Consider the following 17139-nt stretch of genomic DNA (forward strand, 5'->3'; position numbering starts at 1 on the left):
ATGTGCCAGTGTTTGCTTATGATATTCTTTTTGTTTTTTATGACACCAAGAACCAAAAGTGGACATTTCTTTTAGGGATTATTGTCTTTATTGGGATAACTTTGATCTGCATTCCAGCATAGATATTCTTTTGTTGCAGTTGTCTTTCATAGGTTCATAGGTGTATACTAGGCTAATAACCCTGGAGCCTTTATATATGGCCTACTCCATAGAAGTGCCCTGGCTTCGTGCCGCCCAACATTAGTTCCCAGTGTCTCTATCAATTAGAGCCACTGGAGTGATCCCCGGGGTGAACTTTGTTTCCCATCCACTCATCAAGATTTCTCTTGAAGAGGGACAGTGAGGTGCTCTGCTTGACATGTATGGGAAGTCTGTTATGAACCTGTCCCTCCTGCATGTTCTGTTGATTCTGGTAATGAGGTTGAGGTCTCTGGAGCATGTGGTGTGGAGGGATTGGGATTTCTTTAGGTGTAGCATTTCTAACAGAGCTGGCTCAGACATGGCTTCATAAGTCAAGTAGAGATCGCCTCTTAGTAGATGATATGAGACAGAGAATAGCTGGAGTATTTTGAGTCTGTCCGTGTAGGACATGTGTTTAAGGCCTAGGATCCTCTTCATGAGGTACTTTTGTGGCCTTTCCAGCTGTTGCATGTGTTCTAGTGAGGTACATGCCAAATGGGGCATTATACTCTATGATTGGCCTAATGAGGGAGGAGTAGAGAGAGAGAGAGAGATGATGACCTCTTTCTTCCTGGTTGCAAAACCCTTGGTAATGAGATGTGCCACATATAAAAACTTTCTGACCACAGTGACAATGTGGTGGTCGAAGGAGAAGTTGCTGTCAACCTGTGTCCCCAGATCTCTTGTAATGCCTTCAGTGTTCAGTGGGCTCCCATTGATGTGGTAATTAGTGGGAACTGAGTTTTTCCAAAGGGGATGATGATGCATTTTTTGGCATTAAGCTTAAGGCCATGGTTTCGACACCAGTTACTTGTCTCGGTGAGCACTTTCTGTAGGATGTCTGCATCACTTGGGGATTTAATAATGGCTCCCAGCTTGCAGTCATCTGAGAACTTGGTCAACTAGAGTCCCTCCGTGTTGGCCTGGACTTCTGAGAAGTAGATGCCAAACAGGAGAGGACCCAGGACTGATCCCCACTCATGACTGGTTGGCAGTCTAACTTGGAGTCCACTACTTTGACACACTGGGTTTTCTCTATGAGCCAATTTGCAACCCACCTAGTGATATAGGGGTTAATGCCTAGTTTGGTGAGTTTATCAATAATGCCTGAGTGGGGAATGGTATCAAAGGCCTTAGCCAGATCGAGGTAGGCTGTATGAACTGCTTTGTCCTCATCCACAGCTCTGGTGACTGACTCAAATAAGTCAATTAGGTTGAGCAGGCATGATCTACCTTTCACAAAACCAAATTGCTTGGGAACTAGTGTTAGGAGATTCCCTATATCCTTGTTAATTAGGTCCATGATGATGTGCTCCATAGCCTTACATATCAGACTCAAGTCGTCCAGCTAATGGGGTGATAATTCCCTGAGACTGTAGTTGCTCCCCCTTTATGGAGAGGGATGACTTTTTAACAGTGCACCATTTTGGTAAGGACAAAGCCTGAGATGAGGCTGTAATTGAACAGGGCACACAGATGTGGTGCCAGTTCACTTTGTAGTTCATGTAGAACACATCCAGGGATATTGTCGTATTCCATTGAAGCTGTATTTTTACCTTGGACAATGCAGCTTTAACCTGTACTGCAGTAATGCTGGGTGCCTGGTATTCCATCAGTATTGTGATTGGTCCTTTGGGGGGGGTAAAGTTGGCACTGAATCTTTTGGCAAGTATGTTGGCAATATCTGTTGGCACAGTATAACAGGTACCATTGTGCAGTAACGCAGAGCAAATCTGGGTATTGCCGTGGAGGTTCTTGATATAACTATGGAAAGCTTTGTGGTTTTTAGTGTTTGCTGCAATTCTGCCTTCATAGCTGGTTTTACAGGTTTAGATGAGGGATCTCAGCTTTTTGTTGAGGCTGTTGGGACTTCACCTTTTTCTGCAACAGTTTCTTCCTTCTGTTGTAGAGTTTATTAATAGCAGGGGGGACCACCAGATTGGCTTCCTTTTTTTGGAAGAGAGTGTCTTGGTTCTATTGGGTGTGGCTAGTTCCATGCATTTATGTACGTGTTCGTACAGTGCATTGGTGTATGATTGGGCAGTCATGCATCTATTTTCCATTGACATGGGTGCCGTGAAGATACCACCTCTGTTTTTAGGAGCCCAAAGTCAGCTTTGGAGAAGTTTTTCATGGTGGTTACCTTTCCAGGGGGTGTGGGTGAGATGTGGATTTCCATGGTGATTAGTTTGTGGTCGGATGTAACCAGGGAGGAGTTGACTATTGCTGTAGAGCAATGGTTGCCCATGTTAGTAATAACCAAGTCAAGGATGTTTCTCCCATTAGTGAGGGTAAGAATGAGCTGGTCCAAGACATTGGACTTGATGAATTCCAGGAAGCATTGGCCAGTGCATAGGTGCATGAGTAGTTTTCCCAGTTGATGGAGGAGTAGTTGAAGTCACCTAGTATGAGAGTGTTGGGTTGGACCCTAATAGTTTACAGGGTGCTTAGGAACATGGAGTGATCATCTTGGTACATGGTTGGGGACCTATAGCAGGCTACGACCTGAATCGCCATCTTACCCAATGTTAGTTGTACCTGACGTATCTCCGATGCTTTATGCTGGAGGTGTGCATATCATGTATGAATATGGAGACAGAACCGCCTTTGGAGCTTCTGTCCATGTTCTGGGGCCGAAAGGTGTGGAATGAGTTGTAGCCTGGTAGCCCAGGGGTGCTTTCTGCTGGTTTAAACCAGATTTCCATTACAGCACAGATGTCGATGTTCTGCATTTTGAGGAGTGCTTCAAGCAAGTGCCTCTTGAGATTTAGACTTCTAGTGTTGAGCAGCTTGACCCTCAGACTGCATTTATTTATAGCTGTTATGGTGATAATTTGGTCTTACGAACATAGTCTAAAAAGGCACTATAGGGGTGGCAAGAGCCTTAGCCAGTATCTGGAAACCCAGGAGTGACAGATGCAAGCCATCTCTGGCAAAACATCGAGGTCTGTCAATCCTGTCATCCCAAGCAGACAGATACTGGAGCCCCTTAGAATGACACCAGAAACTTAGCCAATTGTTGAAGTCAATTATTTTCTGCTTGTACTGCGGTATAATTCTGGGTGACAGTAGGATGCTGCTCAGGGCTAGGGTCATACCTGGCTGGGCCACATAATCCGAGAGCTCCTCCATGTCTCTTTTCATGTAGTCAAGGGAGGTGTGTCTCACGTCATTCACACCCACATGGACAGTGACAAAGTCATACGTGTACTAGTTGTGAGTGACCTGTGTGTGTGTTGTGTCCTGTGTGTGATTCTGGCACCTGATAGACAGCTGACTGTTACCTTCTCCTTATTCAGCCTTGTGAGTGGGACATCCGTGTGCCTCACTATCAAGTCACCTATGATTAGTGTATTGAGCAAGCTGTTTTGCCTTAGGAGCTTAAGTTAAGGGGCACACTGTGTAGGTGAGCTTTGTGTCTTGTGGTTTGTGCTGTGTTGTGGTGGTCAAGTGCGTTTCTGCCTTGGATGTCTCTGCTGTTTGGGTAGATTTCTGTTGAAAGCCTCCATGAAGGTGGGTGTGTGGTTTGTGTTTTTATGTGAGAGCTGTGATGGTGGGTGTTCTGGAGGGATATGTGTTGCATGTGGTGTTGTGCAGGTGTTGAACTACTCCTCTTGACCAGCTATTCTGGTCTTAGCTTGAGAGTGCATGGCTACCGGTTTGGATATGTAAGTGCATCTCTCACAAATCTGAGTGTTGGGAGGTAAGAGATGAGGGTTGTCTGTGTACATGAGATAGTTGCTACACTGCCTCAGAATGCCCAGGTTCACCAAGTTAATAGGAGAAAGCACAGGGGACTGATCTTGAAACATGCCAGGGGGGGTTGGTCATTATTGCTAAGTACTGGAGCTGTTTCTTTATATATTCCTTTTACAGGAAAAATGTCACTCAAGGTGTCTGAGTCTGTACAGAGCACTGCCAAACATGTGAGGTCAAACTAATACGTAGACACTGAAAATTTAAGGATGAAGTATTTAGGCAGATGTTCTGAAGTGAAAAATAAATCCAGCAGTACTTACTGAAAAATAAAGAATTAGCTTGTCAAGAATAATGAAAAGAGGGGAGTCGCATGAAAGGCTACTGCCTGGCTACTACTAATGCTGGTCTCAGCACAGCTTCACTCTGTTGGGATACAATACTCCTTTGCTTCTTCTCTCACCAGAAGCAAAATTTTAGCACCAATCCCAAGAAGAGAAGAAGGCCACGGCCTGTTTGGTGATCCACAGTCTTGTCCCAGATGATGCAAGGGTCTGCAGGCTTTTGTAGCCTTTTTCTAGTAGATGCCTCGAATGGCAACCAGACCAATCAGGTATGTTAAGCACAGACACTCGCTCTCCAAACCAGAAAGAGTCAGGAATCGATGCACTCTGCTCCTACTCTCACCAGGATCAGAATGTAAGCCGAGATTCCAAGCTGTCACCTGTAAAGCAGTTATTACGCTTTCTGGTGAATATCAGTCTCCGGGAAAGAATATAACTGCACTCCTTTTCTCACCAGGAGAAAACAGAAGCACTAATCCCAAGATAACTACTGAGAGGCAGAATGTGGGCTCTCCAGTAACTGGTGGTCTTGCAGTAGATGCTTAAAGGTATGATGAAAAAATGGTTTAAACTAAACACTGCAGTGTGCACTAGAGGAGTTAGATGTGAAAGTAGGTAACTTGAGTTTTACCTGTCTAAAAGTTAAGTTTTAGTGGAGAGTCACTATTTTTAAAACAGCAAGATAGATTGAAAGGGGGTGGTGACTTTTGTATTCTGGTACTATGGAGTACAGTAGGATGACAATAAAGTTAAATAGTTGAAGGGGAGGGATTTCACAAAATGACTATTTTGTGCTTACTCACACCAGCCAGTAAAAGCAGAGAGGAAATTAGATATATGGTCAAGTTAACATAAGGGGCAGGCAACTAGAAAGACAGTGGTGTTTAAGAACACAACAATAACCGAGTGGGAGGGTGGAAAAAATTATGTCTTACTCACAAGCGACAGAGCTGTGGTCTCTCTCCAAGTTGTAATATGCAGTTAAAAGCAGAATATAAGTAAAACACAGTGTAAAGAAAACAAATCACAGTATACAAAGTAGAAAAAGGCAATACAGTAATACAAAATACAACAGATAAAAAGCAAACTAACCTTTCCCATACAGCAAACTGTAGCAGAGTCTGGGTGAACCTTTCCAGTAAAGCCATCATGATATGTCATGAGGGTTTTCATGTCTGGCTGTCGACCTCATGTGGGCCCTGGTACAGTCTGCTTTAAAATGTAACTTATTTAGATCTACTTCATAAGTCTTACTGAATTAAAAAAAATAATGGTATGCAGGTAATCACCAAGTGAAATGATATTTGACATGAACTGCTATTATGGGATCTCTCTTCTTTTTCTTTCATTCTGCCCGTCCCCTCACCTGAGAGTGGCTGTATCTCTAGGACTTAAAAAAATGAGTGACTTACTAAATATTTTTCTACTATTATTGTTTGTTTTTATGTTTTATTTCAGTTTGATGTCCATGCTTATTTTGGGGGGGAAAAAACTGACAGTGAGCACATCTTTTTAATAAAGAACTGAGATTATTGGTATAGAATGTGGCAGTTGTGTCCCCTATAAATAATGATCAGCCAAGAGTATTGCAGTTCAGAAAGGGTGTTATCCAGATTGGGTTGGTTTTGTTAGGTACCACTTCATGTATTTATCAGCTGAACTTCTGCTTAACTAGTACTTTATATGACTACTCTAGAAAGTTAGTAGGTGGAGAGGAGCACAGACAGTTTTTTTCTACCTACATATATGACTTGTTAAACACGTAGTAAATATTCGGAAATGTTTTTGTGACATTGTTATTATTGTTATTGTTTTTATTTGTTTTATAGGTGCAGCAACTACATGACATGGAGGAGCAATGCTATGAAAAGGTTTTGGAGCAAATAAGAGCTGGCCATCAGGTAACGTCCACACTGCACTTTTAAGGATGAAAACCAAGGAGTAGCTTCATATTTGCATAAATGTCTTGTGATAGTGCTGCTACAATCACTATATTACTTATGGTCTGCATAACCCATCTAACTTGTGTAAACAATTATATTGTGTGGCTTAATTCCTCCAAGCCACAAAGAGTTTCCATTTCTAAACTAAACTTTTTTAATATAGCCAGTTAGAATGAGAAAGTATCTTTTCACATTTGTCTTTTTTTTTATTTTCTCTATATTTATTATTGTCCCGGTGCCTACTGACCATCAAGTCACTCCTAGTGGGTTTAAAAAGTGTATATTCTTTGTTGTTGATCACATGTAGTTCCATTTCAGGGGTGGTGGTTACAACATGTTGGAAAACAAAGAATTGGCACGGCAGTTGTTAGGAAATCCTGGTTTGAATAAACTAATGAAGTTTTTTGCAAAGTGATCGGTGATGAGTAATTCCTAAACTGTGGTTTTAAGTAATTTCTTGTTATTTGATTGTTTTGTAACAGTGGTTTCTAATTATCATGTGATATGTAGTCATGTATGTGAACCAAAGTCATGTGGTTATTTTAAGTATTTAACAGTGTGGACGGTATTATAAATTTAATTCTGAAGAAATTCTTGAAAACATTGGAATAAAAGCACTCTGGTTTAATAAACCTGAGTTGCCGTTAAATACTAACATTAGTTTTGATTTCCTTGCAAGTGGGACTCAACCCCTTTTGCCCTTGTGGTTCAAGTCAGGGGTGACAAGGTTCATGGGTCCATAGCTTATGGTTACGTACTAAGCTAATGACTGCTAGGACTTTTAGAAGCCTAGCCATGCAATCTAACCCATCTCTGGCCCTATGTATCATGGGCATTTAATAACAGAGGAATGGTTAGGAAGTTAATAGAGATTATATGTGGGGAGGGGTATGTTAATCTGGGCATTATTGTCTGCCTCTATCAGAGACATGGTGGGCAGATTGGGTTGAATTTCTGATTTCCCATTCATTGATCAAGGTTATGTTGAAATATGTTTAGAGATGGACTCTGCTTCACACGAATGGAGACCCTGTTCCGACTATAGAGATCATATGAGAGACAAATGTGTCTTGTCAACATGTCTAACTTGTCACAAGCAAAATTTAAATCACTAAATCTAGTCATTCTGGTGCTGTTCATTTAGTGGATGTGCAAAAGGTCCACCAGAGCTGGATCCAGGAATGCCTTGTGTGCCAGGCATAGGTTGCCTCTCAGTAATGTGTAGGAGACAAAGTATAGAGGCAAGGCTTTAAGGGGATCTGTACATAACGTTTTTATACCCTTGATACTCCTGCTGAGGAATTTTTGTGGGCGTTCCAACTGTTGTATATGTCTGGTCAGGTAAATCCAAAGGGGGCATTATACTCAGTGATTGGTCTGATAAGGACCAAATAAAGTGACATTATGATTTCTTTCCACCTGGATACCATGACCTTATTTATAAGTTGGGCAATGTAGAATGACATTGGCCACTTGTAAAATCAGTTGACATTGCTCTCTCTAGTTTTGTTTTTACAAAATTGCCATTTTGCTGCACTTTCTTTGTGAGTACAGTATTGCTTTCATTAGTACAATCACTTTAAAGAGCTTCTTTGCTCATTTTCATCAGGAAGATTTTTTCCTCAAGAGGGCAAAAGGCTTTCTCTCTTAAATCAGTGAGTGAGTGCAAATGTGCTTTTGGTAGACATATTGCTCCTAAAGACTTCCTTGCTCATTGTTTCTTCTGCTTCAGACATAAACATAATATAGAGCTTTGTGAGTCTTGTTTGAAATTTAATAAAGCTGCCAGATTAAGAAAAGTAAAAAACCCTTCTCCCTGTCAGTCAGTACTCAGTCTGTAAAAACAGATGCATCAGATTTTGCTTGGGAGCAGTGTCGAAATGAGTGAAAGTGCAGGGTGTTTGGAACGAGCATGGCATATTAAAACATACAAATGTCAAGGAAATGATGGTTCTAATGAATATTCTCAAATGTGGGAATCATCTTTGGACTCCAGGCTCTCTGTTAGTTATCACAAACACCATGGTGATATAGTAAATAAAGGAATGAGAGGGAACCAGAGCCTATGCAGATTAACTGACAGTTGTGGATCTAGCAACTCACTTCAATTTGTTCCTTCTGGCTACATTCATTCCATAAAGGTAAAACATTGTAGCAGACAAGCTGAGAAGAACCAGGACAGACCATGAATGGAAGCTGAACATGAGTGCCTTCCAGGACTTGATCCATCTATGGGGAACTCCTCAAGTAGATTTGTTTGATTCCTTTTAAGACAGACAGTTAAAAAAAAAAAATCTGCTCCAGTACTCCTTGCAATTAGGCCTGAAAGACAGATGCCTTTTTTCATTCCTGTGGGGCAAGAGTGTTCCTTTGCGGCGACCCAGAGGCCTATTAAAGATTCATAAGGATTCTCCATAGACAGTTGTGATGACCTGTTTTGGTCCAGACAACAGTGGATCTCCTTTATTTTGTAAATGGTCAAGGGCAATGACCACAAGCTTCTTCACAGATTGAACTTGCTCACACAGGGAAAAGGAGAGTTTGATGCATCCCAGCCTTCAACTTTAGTTGACTACCTGGATTATAGAGTTCTAATACCATTTAGGCACCTTTCTTTTCCCTGAGGAAGTGCAGCAGATATTACAGGAGGCAAAGAAATCTGCTACTAGAAAATCATACAGGTAAGTGAAAAAGATTCACTAGTTGTTGCTAATCCAGGAACCAGGACTCTTATTCCAGCTCCTAGGATTCTTCACTATTTTTGTGAGTTATTACCCTGTGGCCTCACTTATTCACCTTTCAACCATATATGCTTTTCTGCCCTTAGAGTTCCCTTTTTCTTCCTTACTAGCTACCTAGAAGACAGATGGCTTCTTCTTAGGATCTTAATGTCGTATTAGAAAAAAATTTACACAGTCTCCTTTTGAACCTGCTGACAAGACTGATTTGAAGTTCTAATGCTGGAAGACTGTATGACTTATTGCTCTGACTTTTGCAAGAAGAGTAATTGTGTTACAGTGAGCATCACTGTATCTCATTTTTCACAGCAGTATGATAATACTATGAACAAATTCTTCCTTTATGCTAACAATTGTTTGAGTTTCCACTCAGGCAGACTATTCATTTCCCTGTTTTCTTTCTAGAACCAAGAAAATCAGGGGGAAGAGAATTCTACACACACTGTATGTCCAGTAGGCAATTAAGATACTATATTTACTGGTTAAAGACCTTCAGGATCTCAGATCAACATTTTGTCTCCTATGAAGTTAAGGAAAAGGGACAACCCATGTCTTGAAGACTATTTCTAAATAGTTGTTCCATGGTATTGCTGTTTGTTACTCTCACCATAACAAAACACTTCCAGGAAAAGTCAGGGCTCACTTCTTCTAGGGCCCTGGTTACCTCTCTGGCTTTTTGTAAAGGGGTGTCTCTACAAATATGCTAGAGGCAGCAACTTGATAATTTGTGCGACCTTTATCTCAAACATTACAAACTAGATTTCTTTTCTAGATGTTGAGCTGACTTTGCCAGGGCTGTTTTCAAAGGGATCTTGGACTTTGATCCCTCCTCTTCCACCCTTACTCAGTAAGCTCTGGTATTCTTCCCATACTGCTTAAGGTTATTGCAACAGTGATCTGATAATGAACGTAATACAGTTTTGTAAGTAAACTTAACATAACAGCAGATATTCAAATATAGCAGTGCTGTAGTAGCCAGTCCCTCCCTCTGTCTCGTTACGCTTCAAGGGTGTGTTCTTTTCTTATTTTGTTTCTTTTTTTATCTGGCAGGGCTGTAGCTTCCTTTTTGCACTGGTTTTGCTTTGCATCCCTCATGCATGCCAGTAAGGAATGTGGAAGGAGCCCTGAAGCTATCAAAGCTGTCCAGCTGGTCAGTCTGATCCTTGCCAGGACATCCCATATTATTTGAGGAAACTGCAACAGTGATCTATTCCAATGTCTATTGTTAAAAGAAAGTTTACTTACACAGCTGCACTCTTCACTTGTTATGTAATCTGTCTTCCATTTTATTGATTTAACTAAGTGAGCAGTGTGCTGATCATGGGTAGACAGCATATTTATTGTTTAAAAAACAGTAGTTGCTTTCATCCCTAAAATCAGGACTTCTTCAAACTCTGTGACTTTAAGGATAAAACCACGTACTGTTTTTTTTTTTTATAAATATTCTACCTTATTTGCAGTCTGCACACTGCTCCTCTTATGTGCTTTTTATTTTAATTGGGAGTTCCCTGTGATTGTTATTAAAAAAATCCTTGGCCAGACTTAGAATTTCTTGGCTATACAACCTGCTAATCTTCTGGGACAAGTTTTACTTTGGGGCAAAACAGTCTTTTATTACATTTAATAGATAGCAGTATTTTAAGAATTATTGTATCGTTAAAACATTTTCTAATTTGCATATGGAAGAAAAATTTGGTGTTGATAGGTAGCAAAGAGTTGGTGATCATGAATCTTGAGTGCATTTACAGTTCGGTATCCTTTCATCTAAGTTTCAGTAGAGGTACAGTATTGCAAGGTCATGCTAATTTAAAAGTAATTCAGAAATAAATGAAAGTGTACTGGAATTTTTATAAAAGTTGGATTGCTAGATTGTAGCATTCTGGTTAGAAAGGTGTGAAAATGTAAAAGTGTTAGTACTGTATTGTAGTTATTTAGGTAATTTTAAAGTTCAAACTTTTTGTTGTTGCATGTAATTTTTTGTTTATAGTGTCATCATATTTTGTTGTGATTTAACTCTTATGGATAAATAAAAAAACAGTGCCAGTACTTTTATCATTTTCCTGAAGTGCACATTATAGGTGTGATGCAAATCCTTATCAGTTCTGCAAATTATAGAAATCAGTAGTATCAGCTTGTAGCTTGGTTTGTTCTGCAAAATGTCAGTATTATGCTGAACAGGAAAGGTTTTACCAGCATGGAATAGATTGGGACTAGGTCTACCCATTTAAGGTCAACATGTTGGCATCTGAAATATCATAGAATGGCCACATTTAGGTGAAGGCATGGAGGCCTCCGGTATCACACGTGGAAAAAAAATACCACTCCTCGTATGTGTGCTTTTTTTATTTTTTGGGCAGTTTCCTGTGATTATTTTAATTTAGCAATAGATAGGAAATGAGTGTACCAAGTGTTGCCTGCATGGTTCTGTATTGTTCCTGTAACATTTCTGCAGTATTACTCCCCTATTCCATCTCATCAGAAAAGTACAGTATTTGTTGGATGTTTGTGTGAAGGGTATTACTAGCAGAATTAAATGTTAGAGCTTTAGCTGAATACATCTGTTAGCTGCTGTTTAAAGGTTAGGCAAAGTTTTATGTAGACTAACAATGAATTTTATTTTGCATCAGAATTATATATATATATATATATATATATATATATATATATATATATATATATATATATATATATATTACTCAAATTACTACCCCCTTGTATAATCGGAGCACGGATTTGTATTTGTTTATCTTGGTTTACTGTTTGCTTGTTTAAGTGGGTAACTTAAGTGACTGGGAGGAATGTTTCAGCTACTACTCAAGCCAAACTTTTCCCAATTCGTCACTGCTGTGTTTATCTTTACATCCTCACCAGAGAGACTGATAACTGTTCACTGTTTTCCTCCACTGTCTCTGAAACTAACGCATTGAAAAGTATTAGATACACATCCCTCGTCTTCATTTATTCCTGACACTGGCCCACTTACCACAACCTGCTTTGTCAAGGCCTTAAGTCTTCTTACAGTTACTTTCCTCTATCTTGGTCCTGACCCATCCTTTGCAGTTTTTCCACCACCTGTGTAGGGTCACATCAGAGGTTTTATAGAAGGCCTAAGGGTTCTTAACTGATGGTACCGTGTCTGGTTCACTTTAACTGATGGTACCGTGTCTGGTTCACTTGCATATCACTCTTAAAACTGGGTAAGGTGAATGACTATGCTTAGTGGTTGTAGATCTGTATAGTAGTTTATGAAAACAGCCACCCTTTACGTCATGCTTTTCTTTGACTTTCCCTACCAAACCTATTAAGTTCAAAATCCTGTTTGCTTTGCAGTTTTTCATGTCCTTCCCCTTGTATACTACACTTGTCATCTTCCAGTCCTCAAGCACTTCTGTGGCCAGTTATTTGTTGAAGATTTCATGGCATTTTGTCAGCTCAGTGAAGAGAGAGATGAGAAAGGCTGCTGGGAAACTGCCCATCTGGTCCCTAATCCACCCTTAAGCAAGACAGTTCCCTCTCTGTCGTCTTGTCTAGCCAGAGGTGCTTCCACTGCTGTATCCCCATACTACCCTAGATTCCTGTTGACATGGCACCCTCCTTTCCCTTTGTTTTCAATACGAAAGGGCCTGGAGGTGTCAGCAGAGTGCTTCTTTCAAGACACTGCAGGAGCCGAAGCTTTGTACTGTAGTTATATAGGAAGAAACCCCACTGGAAAAATGAAAGTTTGGGTTGTATTTTATTGTAAGACTATTGTGTTAATCATATCATCAATAGCACACCATTTTAAAAGCAATGCTGTGAGAGTCACTATTGTGCTTGTAGGGGAAACAGTAGGTCTGATGTTGAAAAATCGCCAACATGTTATGCAGGGCTAGCTAACAGTATGATTACATACTTGAGTGCATCTTACATATGTACAACACCGTGGAAAACACTGAGCTGTAATTGCATGCAGCTATGTCAGTATTAGATGAAACTTCTTGAATCTAAGAAGTTGAGATAGTACACCCCAATGCACTTCACTGTCACAGCTTATATATTAAACAGCGTAATGTAAGCTTCTGGCAAAGGTTATTAGAGTTGAAGTGTAGAAGTACTTAACAGAATTGGGGGAAGAGAGACAGTTTGGTGTTGTTAATCGGTGGCCATTCCTTGGCAGTGAAGCTAAACTGATATTGGTATTGGTTCAGAATTATACATTGTGCTATGTTTATCTTTGTTTTTAGGTTTGTGTTTCCATGCAAATGAATATGGTCACATAAAACCATTCTTTAGATGCAGTGTAGAATATTTGATCACACTTTGTTAAAGTATGTTGGATTACATAGTACCAGTAGCACAATAAAACTGCTTATTTACGTTTGATTTTATTTTGTAAAATTTATTTCCTGGAGGTCAGAGGATGAACTCCTGGATTTAATGTAACTGTTTCTGTGGCTGGACAGTACCTTTGAAATCAGTTTCTGAATATCATAAATCAAGGCAAAACCTTAATAAACACTAAATTTGCACTTCAACATAAAAAATGCTATTTTTCCCTGTGCTGTTCTCAGCTTCTTCTCGCCAAGAGTTACTGACATTTTGCTTGACGGCAGAGGCTAATGGGCTTAATTAGTTCTAAACTGAGTGCTTTCCTTTTCTGGAGTGCTCTTCTGTACTTTATATTTGCTGAATTTCTTTAATATACACTGTTTTTATTGTTTCATTATTCCAAACTCTACATTGTGAAAGAAAGCTTTTAGAATGTCTTCAGCTTTAACGATAGGAAGTGAGTGGACTTAGTTTATACTGTAAAGCTTTTATTTTTTCATTATTTGTAGCATAACCGAACATTAGTTTTTCATATATTACTGCATTTTAGAGCTAAATCTCTTTTGCTTTTGAGCTGGAAAATCATTGTATGCTTTTCATTAGTAGCGTTTTGCCTTTAGTTGCATTCAGGTCTCAGAATCTTTAATATTGTATATTAAAATGCAGTAGAGTGAGTGAAAACCTTTGGGAGCATCTGTCTCATAATATACTGTAACTGCAGATGTTAGAATAGCAGCATGTACTTCAAAATGTTTTGTCACTGTGATGTCTGCAGATCAAGCACAACCATTTTTTTGGGGGGAGGCAGCAAAATTAGTCATTTAGAGCTAATGATAATTTTGTATAAATAGATACAAGTGCATAGTTTCTGTAAAATAAATTTATATACATATTTAATCATTTAATTATGCTATTCAGTTGATTCTGCTGTTCTGCGTAAATAAGATGCGTTAAGTCATATATAGTTACAAAGTTAGGGCATGCTGAAAAGTCATGGTGATCAAACAGCATGTGTGCAAACGTAGCTCAGTTTGCTTAGGTGCTGTTTAGAGTAGAAAAACAACACCTAGGTTTTGTAAAATCTGCACACAAGCTTCCTATTGCTGAAATAGCAACAGCTCGTTAAGTGTTTTTGCCTGAACCTTTACTTTTTCAAGTGACAGGTTGAGTGAGTAGAGAAATCCCTGTTATGTTCTCCTATCCCATCTTCATTCTTGCTGGTTGGGTTCAGAGCCGAACCTCAAGCTCAAGAGCTTCAACTGGCTCGAGGCTGCAACATATCCCATGATGCTTAGCGGCTGTTCCCCAGATCTCATTTGCCGCTTGAAGCATTGTGATTGTCTTTGCTGGCTCAGACTAGTAATTTCTTTTATTATATACCTTTTGCTACATTTTCTCTAAAAATCTTCTTATTAGACTATATTATACCTTCCCAACCTAAGTAGAGTGCTTATGTGTGTGTGTGTGTGTGTGTGTTGTTTTTTCTTGTGTGTGTCTTCGGTTGTTCTACTTGGTCCCTTACTTTGTCTCTTATTCCCCTTAACGAATCCTTTTAAATTAGAATATTCTTTCCATTTAGCCCTTTTTTCCTTCAGGGCTTCTTTCCCTTCTTATTAAGGAGTCACCGTTTAAGTTAGAGGTGTCTCCTCGGGTTGGAGGAGACTGCCGTTTAACTTAGAGACTTCTCCAACTCCCATCCCCTCCCCCCCAAAAAAAAAATCTCTCTCTTTTTACTTGCCTTTTTTTCTATTGTAGTTATTGTTAACTGGTGGTGATTTTGTTTTCTGGCTTAAAAGATGTCTAAAGAACCTGTTAAGGAGTCGAGACAGTCTGGTTTTAAAAAGTGTGATTCATGCACCCAGAAAATGTCTCTAACAGACGAACACACAAGTTGTGTGTATTGTCTGGGAGCAGTCCATCTTCAGGACTCTTGCTCCATTTGTCATGGCTTTAGTGCAAGGGTTTTGCAGGAGAGAAAAAAAAACTCATTTTGAGGGGTTTATTGCAAGTAGGCCCTTTTGAAGAATGTAATCAGGCCTCCAAATCAGATAAGACAAGTCTGCTCTGGTGTCTCAGCCATCAACCAGTCAAAAGGAGAGAGTAACTTCGGACCTTTAGAAGGTTCTTGGTTCCAACAAATCTGGCCCTCCCTCTGTTCCATCTGAGTCTTCGGAACTGTTGCGGAGCCGGAAAAGGAGTTGGTCACCATCACTGGAGCTGATACACTAGGTGCCAGAATCTCCCCTATTATAGTCTGTGTGGCAGGTAGTCACAGGTCATCGACCCATTCCTCTCGGTCCTCCAAGTTATTGGACGATAACGTAGAGTGGGTGGTGAAGAAGTTGCTGCAAATGCAGGACCTAGCAGAAATTCTTTCGAGCCCAGCCCATCAGATCATGGAGCCGACCACTGTATCTCAGATACCATCTATTCCTCCTCCGATTCGACTGAGTTCTGCTCTGATTTCATCAATGCTGTCTTCCATCAAGGAATCTGGGAGCTGACACTCCCTGGTTGCTCCAGGGGGGAGAGTCTAATCGGACCCTTGTCAGAGCCAACTCTCCCACTCGGCACCTCAGCTCAAGTGAGTTTGGCTCCCACATCAGCCTCGGAGCCACCCTCCTCAGTGCCTGGGAGATCTCTCAGTCCTTCAAGACTCTAGTCTCTCTCGGCCCAGGATCATGGTGCCTTCGAGGTGATGCGTAGTGTGCTCTCCACTGAGTCTGCTCCACGTTTGTCTCCAGCCACACTTCCCCTAAAGGGCCAGCATCTTCTGCTTCATCATCCCCAGAGTAGAGAGTCAGTGCCCCAGCAAACCCTAATGGGTGGAACCTCCTCTTCCGACACCTCCCCAGAACACCCCCCCCCAAGGAGGTCCCTCGGAAGAAACAGTGTAAGAGGAAGCACATAAACTTCCCTAAGTCAGTCACCTCTGATACCGACTTAGAGGATTCGGAGGGGACCCCACGGTCGTCCTCTAAGGATGCCTCTTTTTCTTTTTTTTTTAAGCAGAGGGGTGGTTGGTAGTCCCTCTCCCCTTCTGAGGATGAGTCAGTATACCTGGAGGCACTTCGCTCTCACCCCTCCACCTCTTGGGTGTCTCCATCCTTCAACCTGCTCCTGGGTGTTGTGAGTCGGAAAGTGTGGGACTCTCCTGAGTCAGTGGACCACATTCCAAGGAGGCCATATAAATTCATTACGGCCCCAGAGGATAGACTATATTTATCAAAGAGAGTTCGAGTAGATGCGATGGTGGTGGCAGTGACCACAAAAAAGGTGTTAGCTGAAACTTCTGCATCTGTCCATCTGCCAAATAAGGAGTCTCATACGACAGATATGGACAGATATGGGAAGCGTATGTTCTCCTCAGCGGCTTTTACCTTACAGTCACTGAATTACTTATCACATTTTATCCAACTCCAGAGGGATCTCCTGAAAGAACTGGGAGATACCCTACAAGGTGCTACAGCCCAGGGTTTATCAGATAAGATAAATGACCAGCTTGTGACCTTAACTTCTATCACAAACTCCTCCATGCACCTCATTTCCTAATACAGCCGATGGAGTGAGCAGGGCAGCAGGCACAGGAATAGCTCTTACGAGACATTCCTGGATGCACCTTTGCGAGTTTGCTGAACCCTTCAGATCTTCCTTTATTGACACCCCATTTGTTGGCTTTCCCTTGTTCGGGCCGAAAGTAAGAGACTCTCACTAGGAGCCAGCAAATTGGCAAGACTCTATCTGCCGTTGGAGTCTGTTTTTCTGCTCCTACCAGACCTTATCCTAAAGGTCAAAAGAGTGGAAAAATGTGGTTCCAGAAGTTTAAAGGAGCCTTGCCAGATGCTCATGGTGATCCTTCCTCCGGGGCAGAGGGGGGAATGACAATGGAAGATGCCATCCATGCAGCCGGAGGGGTCCACAGATCCAGGG

At 40.9% G+C, this 17139-nt stretch overlaps 1 protein-coding gene across 1 annotated transcript in view; it reads left to right on the forward strand.

Moving 5' to 3' along the window:
- Positions 1-17139, forward strand: part of ASCC3 (activating signal cointegrator 1 complex subunit 3) — a 4485173-nt gene that overhangs the window by 2093681 nt on the left and 2374353 nt on the right. The window contains exon 11 of the mRNA XM_044069284.1: positions 6050-6121. Within this exon, the coding sequence (XP_043925219.1) occupies positions 6050-6121 (72 nt within the window). The remainder of the gene's footprint in view (positions 1-6049; positions 6122-17139) is intronic.

The sequence above is a fragment of the Protopterus annectens genome, chromosome 1.part0 (assembly GCF_019279795.1).
Source record: "Protopterus annectens isolate FY-2018-M chromosome 1.part0, PAN1.0, whole genome shotgun sequence".
NCBI lineage: Eukaryota > Metazoa > Chordata > Ceratodontiformes > Protopteridae > Protopterus > Protopterus annectens.